Source organism: Ovis aries, chromosome 2, assembly GCF_016772045.2.
Source record: "Ovis aries strain OAR_USU_Benz2616 breed Rambouillet chromosome 2, ARS-UI_Ramb_v3.0, whole genome shotgun sequence".
Taxonomy (NCBI): Eukaryota; Metazoa; Chordata; class Mammalia; order Artiodactyla; family Bovidae; genus Ovis; species Ovis aries.
Genome location: NC_056055.1, coordinates 199,216,778 through 199,239,029, shown reverse-complemented (window position 1 = coordinate 199,239,029; position 22,252 = coordinate 199,216,778). Strand labels below are relative to the sequence as shown.

The window sequence follows — 22,252 nt, the reverse complement described above, 5'->3', positions numbered from 1 at the left end:
ATATTAGAATTATTCAAAATCCTTTTTAAAAATCTCTCTGAGGAAAGAACTGTTAAGAGAGTCAGGTTTTAGTGTTTTTAGAGGATGCTTATGGTCTGTCTCGAAATGGCTTAGACCTTCTGGGATCTGATACCTGATTATCTGAGGTAAATCTGATGTAATAATACTAGAAATAAAGTGCAAAATAAATGTAATGCCCTTGACTCATTCTGAAACCACTGCCCCCCCTTCCCCCATCCTGGTCCATAGAATAATTGTCTTCCACAAAATCTGTCCCTGGTGCCCAAAAGGTTGGGGACCACTGCCTTAGGCTGAAAGTTGCTTCTTAGGATCAAGGTGCCTCTCCAGTAATTAGCAAGCTTCTTGGGCTTCCCTTGTGGCTCACAAAGAATCCACCCACAATGCGTAAGACCTGGACTTGATCCCTGGGTTGGGAAGATCCCCTGGAGAAGGGAAAGGCTACCCACTCCATTATTCTGGCCTGGAGAATTCCATGGTCTATACATTCCATGGGGTCACAAAGAGTTGGACATGACTGAGCAACTTTCACTTTGCCATTTATTTTGTATTTATTTTTTATTGCATCAAGCCATAATTAGTATGAAAAAGCAAAAGTTCAAAGGAAGATAGATTTTTAAGTTTTTAGGAGACCCTTATTATGTGCAGAAGTAGATTCCCTGTTTGTACTTGTTGGAAATACTGTCCTTAAATAGGGAGAAAGGAAGCCTTGCACTGGGCTCTGCACTTTACAAGGCCCTGCTCTGGTGTTGCCATATGCACACAGGGTGTGAAGTGTACAGGGCAAACCCACTTGGAGGTTGTACCTTTACTTTTGGACCATGATCCAGGTAACCAGTCTTTCAGACTTTTCTTGTCCATATGCCTCAAGCTCACTTCCTTAGCCTCTCTCTTGGATCTGTCTTGAGGACAGGTATGTGCAATCCTGAGCTTGAACTGTGGCCAGGGGTGGCTCTGCTTAAAGTACAGACAGAGCTTGAATGTGCACAGGAGGTCCTTGTGATGCAGGATGGAATATGTGTGGGCAGTAAAGGAGGAGAGCTCAGTGATCTGCTCTCCCTATGCTGCAGATGTGTACAGAGATATGTTCTCCCTACGCTGCCATCAGCCAGTGCCCAACTCCGAGGTGTCCTTGTTGCTGTTGCTCAGTTGCTCAGTCCTGTCCAACTCTTTGCAACCCTATGAACTGCAGCACACCAGGCTCTCTTGTCCTTCACTATCTCCCAGAGCTTGCTCAAACTCCTGTCCACTGAGTCTGTGATACCATCCAGCCATCTCATGCTCTGTTGCCCTCTTCTCCTTTTGCCTGGAATTCTTAATTTGAACTTGGCCTTTCATGTTATTTCAATGAGATATATATATATATATATATATATCATGATATATATGTAGGCAGAGAAAATATGTTTGATTTAAGTTTGTTAGCTGAAATTTTGACTTTGGTATTTAGACATATGGCATGTATACCCTGATTGGTAACTCTTATCCCAGGCCCTGGACATGTTAGGAATGCGTCTGCCTGGTTGCAGTCTTAAGTAAATAGGATTGAGAGTTAATGAGATAAGTTTGCTGTTCCAAAATGTTAAAAGTGATCAAATGCCAAGATAAAAAATGCATTAAGTTTTGATAATCAGAACAGGAAATGAGAACTCCCTGCCCTGGCCTCAGATTTTTTGACACTAAATTTTTCTCATCTTCCATTGATAAAGTGGAAAAATTATCCCCAAGTAGTTCCCTTTGAAACTGCTTGTTAAACTAAATGAATAGAATCTTTTAAACATCAGATTTTCTACAGTAGAGAGTCCCAAGAATAATTTGACTGTCATTGCCCTGATAGATGGTATTTTAAGAACTTAAATAGCGCTCTGTGTGGTCACCAGTACTATAGTGGCTGCAGTAAAAAGCTGCTGAGCCCTTATAAACAAGGATACAGCCATGATTAGGAAGATCTGCAGCTCCTTCGCATAGGAAACTTGTATCTTTGAAAGAATTTGGGGTATTTCTATATTATGTGGCTTATGAACAAAAAGCATCCTTGTGGAATGTAGAGACCTGTTTGCTATAGACTTGTCAAAGCTAGTAAAATTGGGTTATCTTTTTTCTTTATTGATATGTTTGCTACCTCAGTATTGGTACTGCTGGGGAAAGTAGAATATGTGTAAAGATAACTGATTTTAGTCAAAGTAGAGAAATGTGGATGGCATTGTTTATAGACAATTCAGGTGGCTTAAACAGAAATTCAGTTTAATGTTAGTATCATAGATAGGTTATTATTTCAGGGAATGGTTACTAACTTTTAATGTATGTCTTTTTTATTTCCCACCAGATTTTTATATGACTGTAAACAACTATTGGATTTTAAATGCTAGACAGATAAATTTAACCACACTTTCCGTAGCTGGAGGATTCCGGGATTACCAAGTTCGTTCAGGACTGACTTTTCTACCAAAATTAAGCCATCATACCAGTGCTTTATCTGTTGTGGTAATCTTTTTTAAAGATTCTACTGAAGTAGTAACATAATGGTCACAACAGGGCATGAAAGAAGTGATATGTGGTTGGTTGGAAATGATTGCTGAGTTGGTGTAGTGTCCTGTGTGTACATGTGTGCATGTGTGTGAGTGAGAGGAGAGAGATATGAAAAAATGTATGTTATTATTTTGGGAAGGCAGAGGCATGGATACTTAAATCCATGGAAAGTGAAAAGAATATTAGAAACTTTGTGCAAATCAGATTGTTTCTTGTTCAAAGTAAGTGCCTATCCATTGATTAGAGTTTTAAGTATAGGAAAGTGTGGGCTGATGTCCAAGGGCCCTTTGTGTATCTCAGTGGTATGCTATATACAACAGTAGTAGAAGATCAAACATTTCACATACTCTTGAATTTTATACTTGAATGAAGGTTTACTAGTTTTAAATTTTAAAAATTAGCTTTGATACTTGGTAGTAGCTTCCCTGGTGGCACAGACAGTAAAGAATCTGCCTGCCATGTGGGAGGCAAGGGTTCAATTCCTGGGTCGGGAAGATTCCCCTGGAGAAGGAAATGGCAACCTACTCCAGTATTCTTGCCTGGAGAACCCCATAGACAGAGGAGCCTGGGGGGCTACAGTCCACGGTGTTGCAAAGAGTTGGACAGGACTGAGGGACTGATACTTGATAGAGCATCAGAGTATAGATAGAGACTTGATTAACTTGCTATTTATTCTTCCCTGCTAGCATATCAGGTATTTGATCTTTAACTGGGATACATAGTTTCTGTAAAATAAGTTCAGGTTCCTTTTTAGGACTTACATTATTCATGTATTTTTAACTTTGAAGTCTTTAGTTAAGAGCTTAACTTTTAAACTTAGTATACACATTGTCTCTAAATATAACTCAGTTTAATTTCTACAAAGAAAATTCATTGCATTCCTTTTGCTTCTTAGATGATAGTTCTTTGTTTCCTAGTTCTCTTCATAAATATGCCTTTGCTCGGCTTAGCTACTATTGCTCTTCCTTAGATTGCTATTCATTAAGTAAATACTGAATGAAATACTAGATAGAACAAAAATTATTAGGCTGTTCTGCCCTTATCCACCATTTTCTTACTACTGGAGGAGCTATGATATAGCCATAATAGCTTTGGAACTAATTAGTACTAATTTACTAATTGGTAAACCTCTCTAACCTCATTGTTGGTATGAATCTCGTTTTTTGCTGCTGAAATATTTTGGGCAGATATATTCTAGTTCTCAAAACTCTAAATATGAAATTCTTAGTAAAAATAGATATTTTAGTCAGGTAAAATTGGATATAACTTATTTCCTAGACTTGATCTGGAGCATTATGCTGTATTGATACCCTCTTCTGCAGCTTTTAAAAAATTTTGTTTTTTTTAGTGGTGTGTGTACGCGTGCTTTTCTAATCAATATGTTAATGTATTGTGTTTAAGGCAACTTGTGTATCTGTGTCTCTAACGAAAATATATTTTACTTATTATGGAACTTAAAGCTGGTTATTGTATAATCTGAGTTTTATTTAGCTTTTAAATATTTTGTTATTTAGTTTTTAGCTCCCAAATAATCTTTAGTCTTTTATATATCTACATGTACATTCTCCTAAGAAAAAAAAACAGTTATTAAGAAGTAATTTTTTAATGATTATCTCAAGAACAGTTAAAAGACATTGAACCCATTGGGACTAAAAAACCATTCAAGTTAGAGACCTTAGTTATTTTAGTATGGTAGACCAAACGTCTATAATATTCACTTATGCAGATAATGGCACTTAAACAGTAGAATTTTGCATTTTACTCATTTAACTCCCCTAGGTGTGCATTTAAGTGGTGGGTGGTTTATGAAGGAGGCTCAGTAAAGGACTCAGGCTCCCCCTTCTTGAATGCCTTACCCAAAAGTTTGCTTTAATCATCACTGTTTCAGCCCACAGGAAGGGAGGAGAAAGAGCGTGGAGGGAGAGCAGTCAGGCCTGGCAGTGGCACATATCACTCTCTTTTACATACTGTTAGGACACGACTGAAGCGACTTAGTAGCAGCAGCAGTAGCAGCAGCAGCAGCAGCAGCAGCAGCAGCAGCAGCAGCAGCAGAGTACTTAGTCACATCTTAATGTAGAGACTTAAATATGCATTCTAGCTAACTGTGTAAAAATGGAAGATTTTGGTGGACATTCAGCAGTTTTTACCACAAAGATTATGAGCAGCTACCTTTATTATTTGTGTTGACGTTCCTTTTTTTAGCTCTAACACAGATATTAGACTGAAAGTAAATTAGCTTTGTGTCCTAGTTAATAGTAAATGATGTCTACACTGAGCTCTTACTTTACTGAGAATCTAATGAAACCTTAGAACCACAGTGAACTCTGGTTGTCTCAGTTTTTAAAGTAAGTTGCCAGCAGTAATTCCTAAATAAAATATCTAACATTTATAAGTTCATTTAGTAAGCTGTAGATTTTCTTTCAACTGTAGAGCCTGGAACCCAAATATACATTGTTATTTGCAGAGTATCAGGATTACAATGACTCAATGACTCCTTAGAAGTTACAAATACCTTTCTTTTTTTTTTAACTAGAGAGGCATGTTAGGCCTTTAAATTTTCTCACACATAGCAGTGTTAGTTTCCTGTTTTCATTTTATTTTGACAATTCTAGGGAGAGCATCTCATTGTGTCTTTGACAGTACAGAGAGAGATGATATGAAAAATAATATTAGGTTTACTTAATATTCTCCCATTGTATGTAAGATGGTGTTCATTCACGAGGAGGTCATTACCTTGTATAAAAAAATTCTCTAGTTCTTGGAGGTTGCAGATCATTGTTAGGAAACCTTCTGAAAATAGTTATATTTTTTACTGGGCTTTTGCCCTTCTGTCTCTAACCAGTAGTATATATTGCTAATCATCTAGAGATTTTTTTTTTTTTAATGAAAGCCTGTACCCCACTTATAAAAGTCTGATTTGGTAGTTTTGTGATTAGGCATATTTATTTTGAATAAAGTCTCACCAGGCCTAGGTGTCTCTCAGATATATGCTGATTAGAATTAACATCTTAGAATTTATTAAGTGTTAGTCTAGTCAGAACTAAAGTGACTGAAATATCTATTATAATTTATACATACTCTATGACTTATTAAAAATTCATAAATTCAACCTCTTATTAGAGTAATGAGGAGTTAGACATTAAACTTCAGTAAGTATCCTGAAGAATAATTATTAAAGAATAATTTAAGCTTGACTAAGTAGTAATGACAAAGATAGTTGTTTTATGCAGAAAATATTTAATATTTGGGGGTCACCTTTTTATAAGACATTTTTAAATGTCTGTGCATCATAAAATAGTGAAACTGGTGTTACATGTTTCTAAATATTAGCGTATAAGAATTTCAAGCCTGTTGAAGAATAACAAATGTGCTTTTCTTAATTATGATTTTGTTTCTTTCCTTTTAGAGTTCAGCAGTGCCTAAGACATGGGTCTCAACAGACCACCTCTCCATTGTATGGTAAGTTAATTTAGCTTATTTTGGCAGTTTGTGGCGGTCATCTTTTCTCATGAGTGAATTGATTGGTTTGTTATCTTTCTTAGAACTTTATCTATAAGTAAATAAGGGTTTGGGAGAAAGATTAATTTAGGGGGCTAGAACTTCAACCTTTGTTCTTGTCTTGGTTTGACCAAGATGTCCTTGACAACCTATAAAACCATCCCTTGAAAAACCAGTAGCATTAGTCTCAAATGAAGTTAATGTCAAATGTCAAAATCTTGGGATTTGTCATGGTTGGGCAGAATCAAAGACCCTTGTCCAATCACCAAACTCAGGGACTCGATTACTGCAGCACTGATTATTCTGGAGCAGCACATGGGAATTAGATTTATGCTTAATATAAATAAATAGATTAAATAAGGGTCAGGAAATACATAAACCCTAGTATCTTATCTCTGTGTCCATTGGCTTAAAGATTCTCTTTTCACCTTCCTCTGGCTGTGCAATCAGTAGTGTCGGGAACACAACCACTCAGACATGTGAAGATGGGACAGACAATATGCCTGTGTCTGGGGTAGACATGGATATTTAGGGAAGACAGAACAGCCAAATACTTTTCTACTCTGAAATATCTGGGAAGATTAAATTTACTTTATTTAGATAGGTTTCAGATTTAAGATGTATGCTTAATAATAATGATTTGTTAAATAATTTTAGAGTTCACAGCATTAAAGGAAATTTCTATATTCCATTAATTTTTTATGTTTTTTATCAAAGTATATTTATGTTTGTATCAAAAGTATATTTTTAAAGAAAGTTTCATTTGTAACATTTTATTCTTCAGGTGTAAACAGTTGCAGTTGACTACAATTCGAGCATTCTTTGATCTTATTGATGCTGATACTAAACAAGTATGTATTTTTAAACTAAAAGTTACTTCAGTGAAGTAAAACTTTTTGTTAGAGCAGTGAAAAATTTAATACAGTTTTTTACTTGGATGATAGTAGAAGCCTGCACCTTATATTGACTGTGATTAGTTTCAAATGGAAATATCCTTGTTTATGTGTAATCTTTGATCAGTAGTAATAATTAAAAATGCAGTAAAATTGAAAGAATGAAAGATACCATAAATCTTCCTCAGTTCTTCCCTTTTACTGTTTAACATTTGATATATGTCCTTCTTTTTGGCGGGAGGTGGAGGGAGAAGGAAATGGCAACCCACTCCAGTGTTCTTGCCTGGGAGAAATCCCATAGACAGAGGATCCGGCTTCCCCGGTGGCTCAGATGGTAAAGCGTCTGCCTGCAATGTGGGAGACCTGGGTTGGATCCCTGGGTTGGGAAGATTGCCTGAAAGAGGAAATGGCAACCCACTCGAGTACTCTTGCCTGGAAAATCCCATGGATGGAGGAGCCTGGTAGGCTACAGTCCATGTGGTCACAAAGAGTTGGAAATGACTGAGCGACTTCACTTTCACTTTCTTTGGAGAAAAAAGTTACTTTTATTTTTCGTATTTGTCATTATGGCAGGTTTTGAGAGTTCTTTCCCCTGAAGGCTCCAGTTCTCTGAGAAACTATTATGTGTGGTTTCTTTCTCAGTAGTTCTCTAGGTAATACTTTCCTTTTTATTGTATCTTAATCTTGCTCCTGTAGCATTTTCTCTTAGGAATAAGGTAATGTATTCTTTCCTTTACTCCTTCAGAAAGCTGCATAACTATTATCAGAGAGAATGATTGATAAAAGAAAGACACAAATTGATCTGTTTTACCACATTTTAAATCACAAGATGCCATATTTAAGTTAGTGTATTAAAGTAAATCAGCTTTATAGGTTTAACATTGTTAATATTGCGATTTTATAATCATGGAATGCAAACATTTTTTGCTTTTCAACATTGTTTTAATTGTGACTCTTTAGCTATGACCAGTATGTTTAGGAAAAATCCCATTTCAGCTGACAACAGATGAGTTTCAGACAGGTATATACTTTAAAAATGATACCAAACTAATTTTAACAAATCATATCTTATTTTCCATTAAATTCTAAGATGAGAAAACCCTAATACTGGCATGTAATAAATTATAATTTTGGATGGGTAAGTGTTTTACAGACACATTTTAAGGGACAAATAGAAAATTTTGACTAATACTGTCAAGAATCAAAATACTATGAAACTGAGCTTTTTTTCCCCCACAAACTCATATATATGATAAACTAAATATTTGACAATAAAATGTTAGGATATTTTACTAAACATTAGACACTAAAATGTTAGGATGTTTCCCTGCTTCTCAAGAAGCATTCAGTTTAGGAAGAAAAACATACATACATACATACATACATACATACATACATACATACAAGGGAACTCTAACTCAAAGCGTAATTAGTCTCAGGTTAAGCACCTATAACCAGAGAAGGCAGTGGCACCCCACTCCAATACTCTTGCCTGGAAAATCCCATGGACAGAGGAGCCTGGTGGGCTGCAGTCCATGGGGTCGCAAAGAATTTTACACGACTGAGCAACTTCACTTTCACTTGATACTTTCATGCTTTGGAGAAGGAAATGGCAACCCACTGGGGTTGCACAGAGTCGGACACGACTGAAGCGACTTAGCAGCAGCAGCAGCAAGCACTTAGAAGAGTGCCTGGACCAGAGTTAACTGTTGACTTTATTATTATTGGAACCTCCCTGGTGCCTCAGCTGGTAAAGAATCCACACTTGAAACAAAGTTTCATTAGGTCATCACATTGGATATAAAAGGATACAGAATGTATCAATGTTCTTTCTAGATAACTCAAAATCCCAAGAAGAAATTGTCGGTTTTGAATCACCATTTTATAAGACACCCAGCAAAACACTTTGAGGAAAATCCATCAATAATTTCTGACTTAACAGGTTGGTAGTAATAACATTTTAATTTTAAGTATAGTTTTGGATATTTTAGGTAAATTTGTCATTAGCAAACAAACTCTTTGTAATGCTTCCGGTGTTATAATCTTATTATATTTTATTAGTTTCCCTGTGCTGATTTCTTATGAGGTTCTTGACTAAGGGAAAAGATTAAAAAGTGATGTGTAACATATTGCTGATAAAAATTTTGTACTGAAGATAATATGACAGTAGCTAGGTTTAAAAGAGTTAATTGCCTGTTCTCCTGACAGCTGCATAAAATCAATGCTACATTATTCTTGACTTAGTTTCTTAGTATCATTCTTTAGTCTTCCAGTTTAATAGCATATCTTTTGCTGGTAAATTTTGTTTTTAATATGTATGTCATACTCTACTTAGGTTGGAAAATATTTGTTTACTTCTGTTGATACTTCTTAGAGTTACACACCAAATAGTTTTTAAATGTTTCATTTGATCTGAGTGCTGGTGATGAGTATATGGAGAACATCTCCTTGGATTTTATATTTTAAAACAGCCAGTATTCAGGGAGATGCTTTTTTCAAATCCTGTTATGATTGAGAAGTATTCAGTAAAAGAAATTATTTAATATTTTTTTAAAAGCCAAATAATTTCTTTTACCTTAGGAACATCTATGTGGGTTCCAGTAAAAGTGTCCAAATGGACATATGTGGCTTACAATGTAAGTACACCACCAGTGGATTTAACAATTTTTTTCCAAAACATTTTAGTATTTCTGTTTCAAAGTTAGACTTTTTAAAGAAGATAACCACTTGTCTTTTCCCATATTAAATCAGTTTAGTAATAATTCCCTAATATCTAGTCAGTGTTCAATTTTCTAGTTTTATCTTAACTGTCAATTTTTAAAATTGTTTCCTTGTTTTTCAGTTTGCTTAAATCAAGGTACAAACAAAATCTACATGTCATTTGTTGATATATCTCTTACTCCTCTTTAAATTTCTAATATCTCCTTTACCCTTTTTTCCCCTTGCAGTTTATTTGTTGAAAGAAAAAGTCATTTGTCCTAGTTTCACAGTCTTGATTTTGTAGTGTCATTCCGTATATTCCTTTGCCTACCCCTTCCTGTGACTTGGTAGTTGAGTCTAGATGCTTTATGAGATTCACGTTTTTGTTTTGCTCTTCTTTTTACTAGACTCTCTTTTTGTGATGTTAGAAGCTATTATTGATGAAGAAGGCATAGAGTCGTTAATTCATTTATTGCAAAAGTAATAAGACTATGGTTTGATTATTCCTTCTTTATTAACTGAAATACTATATAGAAAATTTCTCATCTACTAAATTTATCTAGAGTGGAGCAAATAGTTTATGAGGGAAAAAATGATAATTCTTTTTATCTTTGGATATTATATTTACTGGTTTTCAGAATAGTGAGTTGGCTCACCAACACCCTCCATCACTGATCATAATATTTTTTTTGTGGGGGGGGGAGGTTTCCTCTAGTGTTATTATGAGCTCAGACATTTTTGTGTTTCTGTCTAAACTAAAATACTGAAATTGTCCTATCTTTGATACTAAAATTGCTATTAAAACTATTCTGTCTTTGACCAGTGGAAGCCATTTCAATGTAGGCTCCTGGATCTTTTTGATATAGCTGCTCTCTAGTTGTCTTTGATGTTTTCCTCACTCTAGTATGAGATAGTGTTTCAGCTCATGTATAACATTTCCTGTCCCAGACCTTGAATCTGGCTTTTTCTCAAAGTAGCTCTCCCTAGTTTTTGGTGAACAATATCTAAAAACTGTAACTTGGGCACTTACAGGTGTTATGAGTAGTGAGTTATCATTTCTAAGGCCTTCCCAGTGAACAGAGCTAAGAAATGTCCGGTCATAAGGCCAAAAACCAAACCCAAACAGAAAAAGCATGCATTCATACTGATGCTTCCAAGACAAGTTCAGGTGTACAGAGTTTGTATTGTTTTGCATCTATATCTTCTTTTCATTCCTAGAGAAATGGTTCTCAACACCAAGAATGATAGAATTAAAATAATTCATTAGAATTCATTAGAATAATTATTTATTACTTTGTCTGAATTTTTGAATTATGAAATTACTCTCGCAATAGTTTTATTGTGTTTTCCCTCTTGTTTTTAGGAATCTGATAAGATATATTTTACATTTCCCCTTGCAAATCATAGAAAAATCTACACTCATGTCCATTGTCAGAGCACCATGCTGGTAAGATAATTGGTACACTTTTATGTACATTTTAAAGGCTGACTATTGTTTATTTTAAAAATTCAGCTTAATGGGTCTCATCTTTAGCTATGAACTATTATTAAACCCATTTAATTGAAAATTAACTGGGACAGAGTATTGATTGAAAAGTACTGATCAGAATGTTTCTGTAACTGGCATACTGTTAGCTTGTACTTTGCCTCTGGCTTAGGTTTTTCACCCTCTCTACCTTAGTTTCATTGTGTTTAGGATGAAGGAATTCAGTTCAGAGTTTCTTTAGTTCTAAAATTATGTTAGTACTTTATAGAATAGATACATTTAAGCAAAACTGTTCTCTGTTTTATAAAGTAAATCCTGTTTTTCCATTGATTTCCATACTGAAATTTGGAGTACATTTTATACCAAATTTTCTCTAAAGTAGTTTAGTAACTTTGTGTTACAGTGTGACCCAGATTTACAGTGTCAGTATGATTATTTTGTTTGTGTATTTCTTTTTAATGAGTACCTACTATGCTACAAACATGTTAGATGCTTTAGCATCTTTTCTTATATTAGGACTGTTTAATAATTTATCATCACTTCTTGCTTTCAGGAATTTGTCTCCCAATTTGGGTGCTTTGCTCTCTATTCTGGTTTTTTTCCCTCGTATCCTAGGATTCTTCACTTTATATTTACATCTTTCAGAATTTAAGTTCCCTCATTTCTTTTTGTTGGATTATTTGTATTTTTTAGGACTAGGAGCTAATATGTCGCTTGGTTGGTTGATACTGCCATTTGATATATAGTAAAGTCTTTAGAAGAGTTGGTAGGCAGGCATTGTGGGCTAGATAATAGTGAATACTAATTTTAGTGGATTTGCCACAGTTATGCATCTCTCAGCCTAAAATTTGGATGAACACTTTATCCCAAGAGAATCTGGCCCTGAGGGTGATGGTTTAAACATCCACACTATTCCAAATAAAAATGGCAATATTATATTGAGAAAAATCTTTGCCAAAGTGCAGATTTATCTATTTGGTTCATTGGAGGATCCCTTTTCTGTAATAAAATCCATGGATATATGGAGAATTTTAAAAAATCTTTTCAATTTTTGTCATAGAAGTTTTCAAACATATAAAAGTAGAATATGACTGTTACACAGCTTTAACAGTTATCAACACTCTGCCATTCTAATTTGATTTAATCCTTCCTCACTTTTTTTGACTGAAGCATTTTTGAAGCAAAATTCAGGTATTTTATCATTTTATACATACATATTTCAGTCTTTCTAACAGATAAGAATTTTACACGTTATTATAATATCATTATTTTATCCACCAGAAGTAATTACATATTCCTTAATGTCATTTGGTATCTAGCCCATGTTCAATTTTCCTTTGTTCATCTAAGTTTTAAGTTGGCTTATTTGAATCGGAATCTAGAAAGTACATACATGGCATTTGATTCATAGATCTTATGTCTATTTTATAACAGTCCCCTCCTCTTTCCTCCCATGCCATGTATTTGTTTTGGGTTTAGTTGATTGTATTCTTGTGGTATCTTTTAACATGTATTTCTATCCATTATGTTTTCCGTAAACTGGTAGGTAGGTAGATCTAGAATCTTGAATAAGTTTTTTTTTTGATGGGAGTGTTTTATAAGTAGAGCTGCATACTTACCACATCGAGTGACAAAAAAAATTAGTGCACTGATTTGTCAGTGAACTCAGGTCCTACTGGCATGATCCATTATAAAGTTCCAGTCAGTCCTTCATCTAATGATTTTAGCAGCTGTTGAAGATGTCATTTTTTTTTTTTACCATAGATAGATTTTTTTTTAGATCTATAAATTTTATGATCAAGTAGCATTTTCTTTTCTTTTAGCAAATCCTGAGTGACTTTTTCTCTGATTTTTAATACAAGCTTTAGAATTAGCTGAGGTAAGAGTGTTTACTAGATAACCTGAAGTTGTTCTTTTGATACCTTCTAGGTTTTGACAACACTGTCTTAGGGTTGGTTTGAATAACAGTGTATTCAATCTGTTAGTGACTGAATCAGAATTCCCTAGACATCAAAGTAAGTAGTTTGGAATATTGGCAGTTTTCATAATAAAGGCTATCTTTGATATAGGCTCCTTTAGTAGCTGCGAAAACCGATTGTACAAATGAGTTGGATCAAGAGGTTGCTAGGTTTTCTTTGTCTAGGCCCATGCAGTTCTCTTCCCTTGCCTTGTTTTGTAATGTCATGTTTTTGTACTGGGAAGCACAGATAACTGATAAAGAAGTCAGACAAGTATTTTGTCAGCAGTGGAGAGTAGAGAAGTACCACATTGTTCTTGTTTTCTTTCAACTTGCTTTTCTATATTCTTGAAAAATATCTTAAAATTTTATTTAAACTCCATGAGGGCAGAGACTCAATCTGCTTGATTCATCATTTTTGTTGAGGGCTTAGCATAATTCCTTGGCTCTGGATTAGGTTTTATAAATACTAGTAGAATGAAGGGGTTGATACTTTTATTGCCCTGTCTATATACTAAGGGATACTAAGGAAAAAGTTTTGCTGTCTCAGCCGTGTTTCTTATTCTCTTATGCCCTGGTAGGAGTTTAGTATTGTTAGATCTTGGAGCACTGCTCTTACTACTTCATTAAAAGTTGAAGTGACAATCTTTGGTCATAGTGCTTTTAAATAACTGAAGCTGAATATGTAATATTGTTAAAACACCACAACCATCTCTGCAGTATTCCCAACCTGCACTAATAAAGTAACAACTAAGCTTTAGTCTTAAACTCTTGGAATTGTGTTTCAGTCCAAGCACAGTCTCAGTTGCATAAAAGTTATCTGTCTTGTAATCAAATGAGAACTCAGATGATAAACTAAAAAGCTCTATTAGATTATTATTTTTAATTACTTGGCTTGACTCTGGCTTTTTCCCCCCCTCTTTGTATGAAAGTCCACTTGTAGTTCATTCTTGTTTTTTTGTTAAAATGTAGGTTACTTTCTTTGTAATTTCTATCTAATTAAAATGTGGACATTGCTGAACTCTAAATGTTTGTTCAGAAATTAGACTTGCTTAGCAATATGCTGTGTAAAGATTACCCATCATTTCATCTCTCGTATTGCTGCTCCAGGTTACTTGCTTATCTGTCTGTGTTAGCTTTGGACTTCTTTGCCTGCCATTGACCTGTTTGACTTTTGAGACCATTTTGAATACATTCCTGAATAGCAAGTTATTATTTTATGTTTCATTATGCCTACTGACCCTGTATCATAAACAGTGAAATGATTATTTTCTATAATATTGTGTTGTGTTTGTGTTATTAATCAATAGGATACAAATAGTTGGATTTTTGGCTGCATAAACAGCACATCCATGTGGTAAGTGTTTTAAACAAAAGGTCTTTTGATGTTCATTTTCTTAACATAAGATATACTCAAATTATACTTTCAGAATTGCTTCAAATATACTTATTGTCATTTTGCTACCATACTGAATTATAATGTTGATTTTAAAATTAAAAATAAAATTAACATACTAGTAATTTTTGCAAACATTGGTAATTGGTTGCTAGGAAAAACTACTCTCTGTGCCCAAAAGGACTATGTGGATAAAGGGTATCGTGTTAGACGTATCAGGCTTGACTTCATTAGAAGTGTCTCCGATAGGTCCATAGATGTTTTCTTATTGTTCTGATGTTTATTTATAATTTATAATACTTTAATATATTTGTCCTTTAATTATATTTTCATATGTATTTCTAAGCCGGCAAGGGGTTGATTTATCATGGAAAGCTGAACTGCTGCCAACAATTAAGGTAAATTATGGCTTTAGAATGTTAATATCCAGATGAAAAAAATATTTGAACATATAGGCATATACAGTATGTTATTTGATTAAATTCATCTAGGTAATAAATTTTGAGATTTGCTAATGTACATTTTAGAAATATTTTCTCTAGAAATACACTTAATATATTGAGAATAGCATGTGTTTTGTTTTTGTTTTTGTTTAGCTTTCATAGATGAAAACAAGTCACCATTCCTAAATAAAATTAAATCTATATGTTATAGGATCATAACAAGAGATAGATAAATTTTAAGATTTAATTTGAGAGTTTGTTTAGAATGGTCTGTCTTAAAATACTAAGTTGAGTATACTCAGAATTTGTTTTGGGAAGTAAGCATCACAAAAAGATACAAAACAGATTTCAATTTCACTATTATCTGTGGCTAAGCCCTTCAGTAACTATCTCCTTTTATCTGAGGTTCCATAGAATTTATTTAATAATTGCTAGTGATTTCCTTAAGCAGTTGTGGCAGGTCAGCAGTCTTTACAAAAGGTTAATTTGCATACTCAACAAAATCTGTTGTTGAAAAATAGAACAGTTCTAAAATTTGATATTAGAAAAGGTCTGTTCTAATTTCCACATTGTATTTATTACACTGATAATCATGTGCCAGAATTGGTAGGTTTAGTCTTCAAATAAATCTATACTTTAAAATATATTGTCATAATGAATACTATATTCATACAGTTGAATGTGAAGTCCTCTGGTTGGTCTTGGTCATCTCCCAACTCCAGTTGTTTGTCCTCGTGAGTGTTTGTTTATCTGTATATATAGTCAAGTCTGTACTATACCAAGGAGAGGAATGATGACAGAGTGAATAACTGCAAGTCACTTACACTTGACTTTGGAATGATTGCAGTGATTTATTTTCTGTCGCTTTGGTCAATCTTACTTTGTGCATATTTATTCGTGTGGCTTTGTTTTGATGTGACAAGTAACTGATTTCACTCACAAGAACATTTTTAAGGTCTCTCACTAGTTCTATCCTAACTGTCTACACAGGAGCAAAACAAAAACAAAAGTAATAGGACGTATTTCCTAACAAATCATTCATAAGGTATATTAAATATTTCCTTCAATTTTCAGTTTGGATATCCTCTTCAGCCTATAATTTAAGAGTTGTACGTGCTAAGTTGCTTTAGTCATGTCCGACTCCCTGCAACCCTATGGACTGTAGCCCACCAGGCTCCTCTGTCCATGGGATTTTCCAGGCAAGGATACTGGAGTGGGTTGCCATTCCCTTGAGGGATCTTCCCAACTCAGAGATCGAACCCATGTCTCCTTTGGCTCCTGCATAGCGGATTCGTTACCACTGAGCTACTGTGGAAGCCCAATTTAAGAGTTAGAAAGAAATAAATGATGACCCAGAGGGATGGTATGGGAAGGGGGCTGGGAGGGGGGTTCAGGATGGGGAACACGTGTACACCCGTGGCGGGTTCATGCTGATGTATGGCAAAACCAATACAATATTGTAAAGTAATTAGCCTCCAATTAAAATAAATAAATTTATATTTAAAAAAAGAAATGATTAAAAACCTGATAAAGTGTTATTTTGTTACTATTTTTTTAAAGTTAACTCTTAAATCATAATATTTTTATATTATTTTTTAGTCTCAAAGATTAAACAATGTATTTACCTAGTTTTAGTCCCCTGTGTTATTTTTTTCTAAATGTAAGAAACAGCTGGCTGAGCAGTAGGAGAGCAAGTTCTTCTCGCTGCTTACTTTTTATAGAGGATGCTATAAGAAAGTGCTGGGCGGCATTAAAAGCCCGCTAGATTTGAGGAGAAAAGTGGAAGAGAGAAGTTAGAAAGGAAGGATTATAATCTTCTTCTATCTTAGTTATTCTCAGTTGAAGATGATTGTAATTATTAAATGCAAGTAAACTTTTCCATTATAATGAAAGTCAAAATTACATATATACATTTGTGTGTGTTAGCCATTTATAAAAAACACAAAGTTACTTTGACATGAAGTTGAAAGACCGAAGTAAAATAATTTTGTGAGTTCTATTCTTATTTGTATCTTCTCAATAAGGGTAATGTCACATGAGAATCATACCATTTTGAGCACCTCTGCTGACTGAATTGTTAGCAAATAGATGGAATCCTCTAGCAAAGCAGTTTAGTGCCTTCAGAGCACCAATCATATGGAGCTTTTCTGTCATGGTACAGTGAAGAAGTTTCTAAAAACACACAAACCAGCGCACACCAACAATTTCGCAAACCCAAATGGACGTATTGCTAAAAACAAAACAATTACCTTTGGAAAGAAATCTAAGTTATATGAGAAAAGTTGCCTTGTCACTCTTTTGCCTAAATTAAATGTAGCACCACAGCTTTGCCCCACACACAGCAGCAGAACTTGAAGGGTTTCTGACATCCAAACACTGGTATTTGATTTTTTATGTGTATTGCCTTACCATTAAGGTAAATTTTATTTTTAAAACACTGAAAAATTTTCAAACTTTGTATTAACCTTACCTGTCAATGTAGCAATTTCATAAATAGTATCTTGCCAAATTCCTACTGATTTTATAACTATATAGGAGCTTAACTTTATAAGTAAATGTACTTTGACACTCTGATATCTTTTTAAAGTATTCTGATCTGAAAAATGGAAAGATTGAAGGCAGGAGGAGAAGGGGACGACAGGATGAGATGGTTGGATGGCATCATGGACTCAGTGGACATGAGTCTGAGTAAACTCCAGGAGTTGGTGATGTACCGGGAGGCCTGTCGTGCTGCAGTCCATGAGGTCACAAAGAGTCAGACACGACTGAGCAACTGAACTGACTGACTGACCTGAAAAAAAGAATTCTTGAGACAAAAAATTTTTCTTGAGAGTAACAAAAGCTCTCAGAGTGGATAGCTACACAGATAACCGTGGTTCTTTCTAATTAATTTATCTTTCATATTGTCTACCATTTATCTGGTTGGTTTCAGTTGCCTGGAGCTTTGGCTTGTGTGGTCCTTTCATGTGTGTGTCTGTGTGTGTGCACATGCTCTGGCTTCCCAGGTGGCACTGTGGTAAAGAATCTGCCTGCCAGTGCAAGAGACTGGGTTTGATCCCTGGGTCGGAAGATCCCCTGGAGTAGTAAATGGCAACCCACTTTAGTGTTCTTGCCTGGAAAATTCCATGGACAGAGGAGTCTGGCGGGCTATAGTCCCTGGGGTTGCAAAGAGTTGGACATGACTGAGCACACAAGCACACCTGTGTGTGTGTTCAGTTGCTAAGTTGTGTCTGACTCTTGGCGATTGTAGCTTGCCTGGCTCCTCTGTCCATGGAATTTTCCAGGCAAGAATACTGGAGTGGGTTGCCGTTTCCTACTCCTGAGAATCTTCCTGACCCAGGGATTTAACTGCATCTCCTGCATCTGACAGACAAATTCTTTACCACTGCACCACCTGGGAAGCCCCTGTCACCTTTTAATTTATATTAGAATATGTAAGTCAGCTATAGAGACTTTCCTTAGTAAGCTGAGATGCAGCCCGTGAGTTTAATAAACACTCCCAGGTGAATCTTGTCAGGTTGTTTGAGGACCACTCGTGATAGTGTGCTTCAGGTTCTCACTCCAGATTGCCCACAAGGGTGCTCCTGAAGAAGAGTGGAGAATGTTAAGTGCAGAAATTTCTTAATGCATAAGATTGTTGCAACATATAACTTACTCCCATTTCCCACATCTGTTGTCCTGACATCTGTTGTCAGGAAAAAAAACCAAAACTTGGAAACTATGTTTGGTGGCCTAGCTTTTCATTAAATAGACCAGTCTCCTATCTAGTCATTCCTCAAACTATAGACTGTAAGATATGGCCTTAGCTTTGAGAACAGAAAAGATGCTCATTTGGTAAAGTGTGTTGTTAGACTTGCATAGTTCATTCATGTCACTTACTGAATAAGTTCCGGGGATGATGTTCATACATCATTAGCCAGCAACTGTTTATTACGTGGGCTAGATCAGAATCATTTCAGATTAAGTTGCAATTGTTCTGTCATATTGAGCATCCAAACTATTGAGTGCTCTTTGTCATATACCACCAAAATCAATGTAGAGATCATACTGTAGTATTATACAAAACAAGTAGACAAATTATAAGAAATCACATATGAAAATAATTTTGTAAAATAATTAAATTTAGTGTTACATTTCATTTGTTGTACTCGAAGCGATATAGTTCAGGGAGTATTTTTGGCAGTCCATATTAACATAATTATTAGAAATTTGATATTCAGCAGGTTCATTGACCTGAAAATGTAAACATGGGCATTTTATGAAGTACTGAACATAATGTTTGAAGTCAGTTTTTTTGTAACATACTGAATAAGATATGGGTTTGTAATTTATCTTTTAACATGCTTTAAGCTCTGTATATCCTAAATAAAATCAGCTTTTTTTTTCATCTTTTTTTAGTTTCTGACGTTAAGACTTCAAGACTATCCATCTTTGTCTCATCTTGTTGTTTATGTACCATCTATTCATGGAAGTAAGGTAACAAGCAAGAGTCTGTTATCAGAATGTTTCTGGGATACTTATGCTTAATATTTAAGTAATTTTTTGATACATTCTTCAGCATAGCGCTTATCTAAAACATCTAAAATAGTGGCTGGAGTGGTGATCCACCTACGACTGTTTAAATCATTGGGATCATCTACTCTGACTTGAACTAAGCAGAATAAATCCAAGTCTCTTTGTTTCAAGTGGGAATTATTCCTACTTTATCAGTCTTTCAAAATATGTTGATTATTGAATACCTTTTTATGTGCAAAAACTCTGCCAGGAATCATAGGAGGCACACAAAAGAGGAGGACATGAACCATGTTCTCAAAAAGCTTACCTACTGTTTGTTGGTGAAGTGAAGTGAAGTTGCTCAGTCGTGTCCGACTCTTTGCAAACCCATGAACTGTAGCCTACCAGGCTCCTCAGTCCATGGAATTTTCCAGACAAGAATACTGGAGTGGGTTGCCATTTCCTTCTCCAGGGGATCTTCCCAACCCAGGGATCTAACCCTGGTCTTCCACATTGTAGGCAGATGCTTTACCATCTGAGCCACTGTTTGTTGGTAGAGGGATAGAAATATATTTGATAGTCAGGGGAAGGGTGAAAATGAAAGAGGTACCCAAAAATGTATAATACAAATCAGCGTATTGGAAATCCTTGAAAAGCGTTAAAAGGGGAGATATTGCTGACTGATGAAATCAGAAAAGACGTTAGTTTCAGGTGATATTTAAAATTACCTTAAAGGATAGTTGTGTTTATAGATAGATTGAGTATTCCAGACCTGGGCTATCTACTTTGGGAGCCATTAGCACGTGTGACTATTTAAATTTAAATCAATTAAACTTAAATAAAAGTAAAAATTCAGATCCTTAGTTGTGTTAGCCATATTCCAGATGCTCAATAGTAACATTATTGCAGAAAGTTATAATGAACAACACCTTTGAGACATAAATAGTAAAATCAGAACATGGAAGGTGTAGGGTATGTTTGGAAAATAGTGAATAAGTAAATAGTTTTAAAAGGAGAGCTACCATGGATAGAAGAAAAGTAGTGGAAGAAAAGTCTGGAAAAGTAGCTCATGGCCATATTGTGGAAGTCCTTCACTGGGAGATTCAGAAGCCAGAAGAGAACCAAAAGATTGTTCACCGTGGTAGTAATGGATCAGAGCTGTTTGTTTTGGACAGTGAATATATTTTTGGTATAGGATGGATTAGAAACAAGGCAGACCAGGCACCTGTTAAGGGGTTTTGCATGCTTGTAATCGTGCAGTGGGAGCAGAAATGAAAGGATAGTAATTTCTGAGAGAAGTAGGCAGGGAAAGAAGGTGGAGGTAAAAGATGTTTGCCACATTTTACCCAACAAACTTATCCTTCAACATCTAACCTAAGTATGCCCTGTTTTTCTTTGCTAGATTACTCCAATAATCTCTTACTTGGTCCCATATTTTGTTCATAAGTTCTTTGAGGAATATTTTACACTGAATTATAATTTATGTCTTTATTGCCATACCATAGTATGAACTTATTGAGAGTAAGGACTACATGTGTTTTACTCTGCATCCTAAACCTTTAGTGAAGTGAAATCTTTAGTGACCACCACACATACATTCAAAATGTTTCTTGAATAAAAAAGTTAATGAGATTTGGGGCCAAAATCACTAGAAATATTTAAAGGAAAAAAGAAAAGAGGATGTAGTTAGGAGTCATCTCAAAGATTGAGTCTCACGAGTACCTTGTAATGGATTCATTGTTTTGTTTTGCTTAGCTCAAGTGAGAGGTAATTCAACATCTTCAGTACTAAAAGCTCTCTTTAAGGGTTTTTCTTCCAGGTAAGTTGGTTTTGAATGAATTTAACATCTTCCCAAACAAGGCCTTCTCTGGTTATTCCAAGAAATTAATGAGCCTTTCTCAAATAGCCAGTCTTAACAGCCTGATAAATACTTAGTGGACACTCTTTGGAAAGTAACACTGCTGACTCTAGTTGTTGCACACTCAGTCTCACAAGGATAGTAACTTAGGTCTTTCGTGATTTCTATGTGTCTGTTACAACCCATCACCAGAAGGATACATATATTTAAATAGGCAGTTTAAAAACTTTTTGAGTCAACTGATTGTCTTAATATAGTTTTCCGAATGTAAATATGGAATTACCTGCATTTTTTAACTACAGAAAACAAAATTAACCCCATTAGAAATTTACTTACCTGTATATTTCAGAGACAGACTCATGAATTCTTTCTTGGATAAAGGTTTATACCATAAAGAAATGGCCAATTTTTTAAAGTAATAATAAAATTTGTATTATTTTATTTACCTGTTAAAGTAATTAAAAATTTCTCACTATCTCAGGCAGTGTCTCAGCTAAAGACATCTATAAAAATATAATGAATAATTGTGCTCAATAAATGATTTCTCTAATCTTATAACGGCTGTTTTCTATAATGGAAATATCTGATGGTATTCTTTGCCTCCTAATTAAAGAGGGAAAAATAAAAGCAGCGCCCCTTAGTAAATTTTTTTTCTTTTGTTTCCCTATGTGTGTGCATTCTGATAGCATCTTCCCTCATCTGTTTTTCACTTTTGAAAACAATCAAAATTCCACCCAAACAAAATAACACAACTTAAAATACAGTCCAAGGTATAGTTACTAGAAAAGCCTAAGATAGACCCCACTGGCTTTTTACTTAACTGTGCATTGCAAACTACTTGCTAGCTACAGTTAGGCATCAGATTAATTTCTTCCTCAGCTCGTATAGATTAGAGTCATTTAGTTGGATTGTGGAAACAATTTTAATGAAACTGTTCTGTTATAGACAGCTGAGAATGAAGATCCTTACGCCACTGTGGA

At 34.9% G+C, this 22,252-nt stretch overlaps 1 protein-coding gene across 2 annotated transcripts in view; it reads left to right on the top strand.

Annotated features, from left to right (window-relative positions):
* PGAP1 (post-GPI attachment to proteins inositol deacylase 1) overlaps positions 1-22,252 on the top strand; it is a 78,303-nt gene that overhangs the window by 21,954 nt on the left and 34,097 nt on the right. For both annotated transcript variants that reach the window (XM_060410150.1, XM_004004787.6), the window contains exons 5-13: positions 2,345-2,502; positions 5,954-6,006; positions 6,830-6,896; positions 8,775-8,880; positions 9,519-9,574; positions 11,002-11,085; positions 14,392-14,438; positions 14,824-14,875; positions 19,319-19,396. In XM_060410150.1, the coding sequence (XP_060266133.1) occupies positions 2,345-2,502; positions 5,954-6,006; positions 6,830-6,896; positions 8,775-8,880; positions 9,519-9,574; positions 11,002-11,085; positions 14,392-14,438; positions 14,824-14,875; positions 19,319-19,396 (701 nt within the window). The remainder of the gene's footprint in view (positions 1-2,344; positions 2,503-5,953; positions 6,007-6,829; positions 6,897-8,774; positions 8,881-9,518; positions 9,575-11,001; positions 11,086-14,391; positions 14,439-14,823; positions 14,876-19,318; positions 19,397-22,252) is intronic.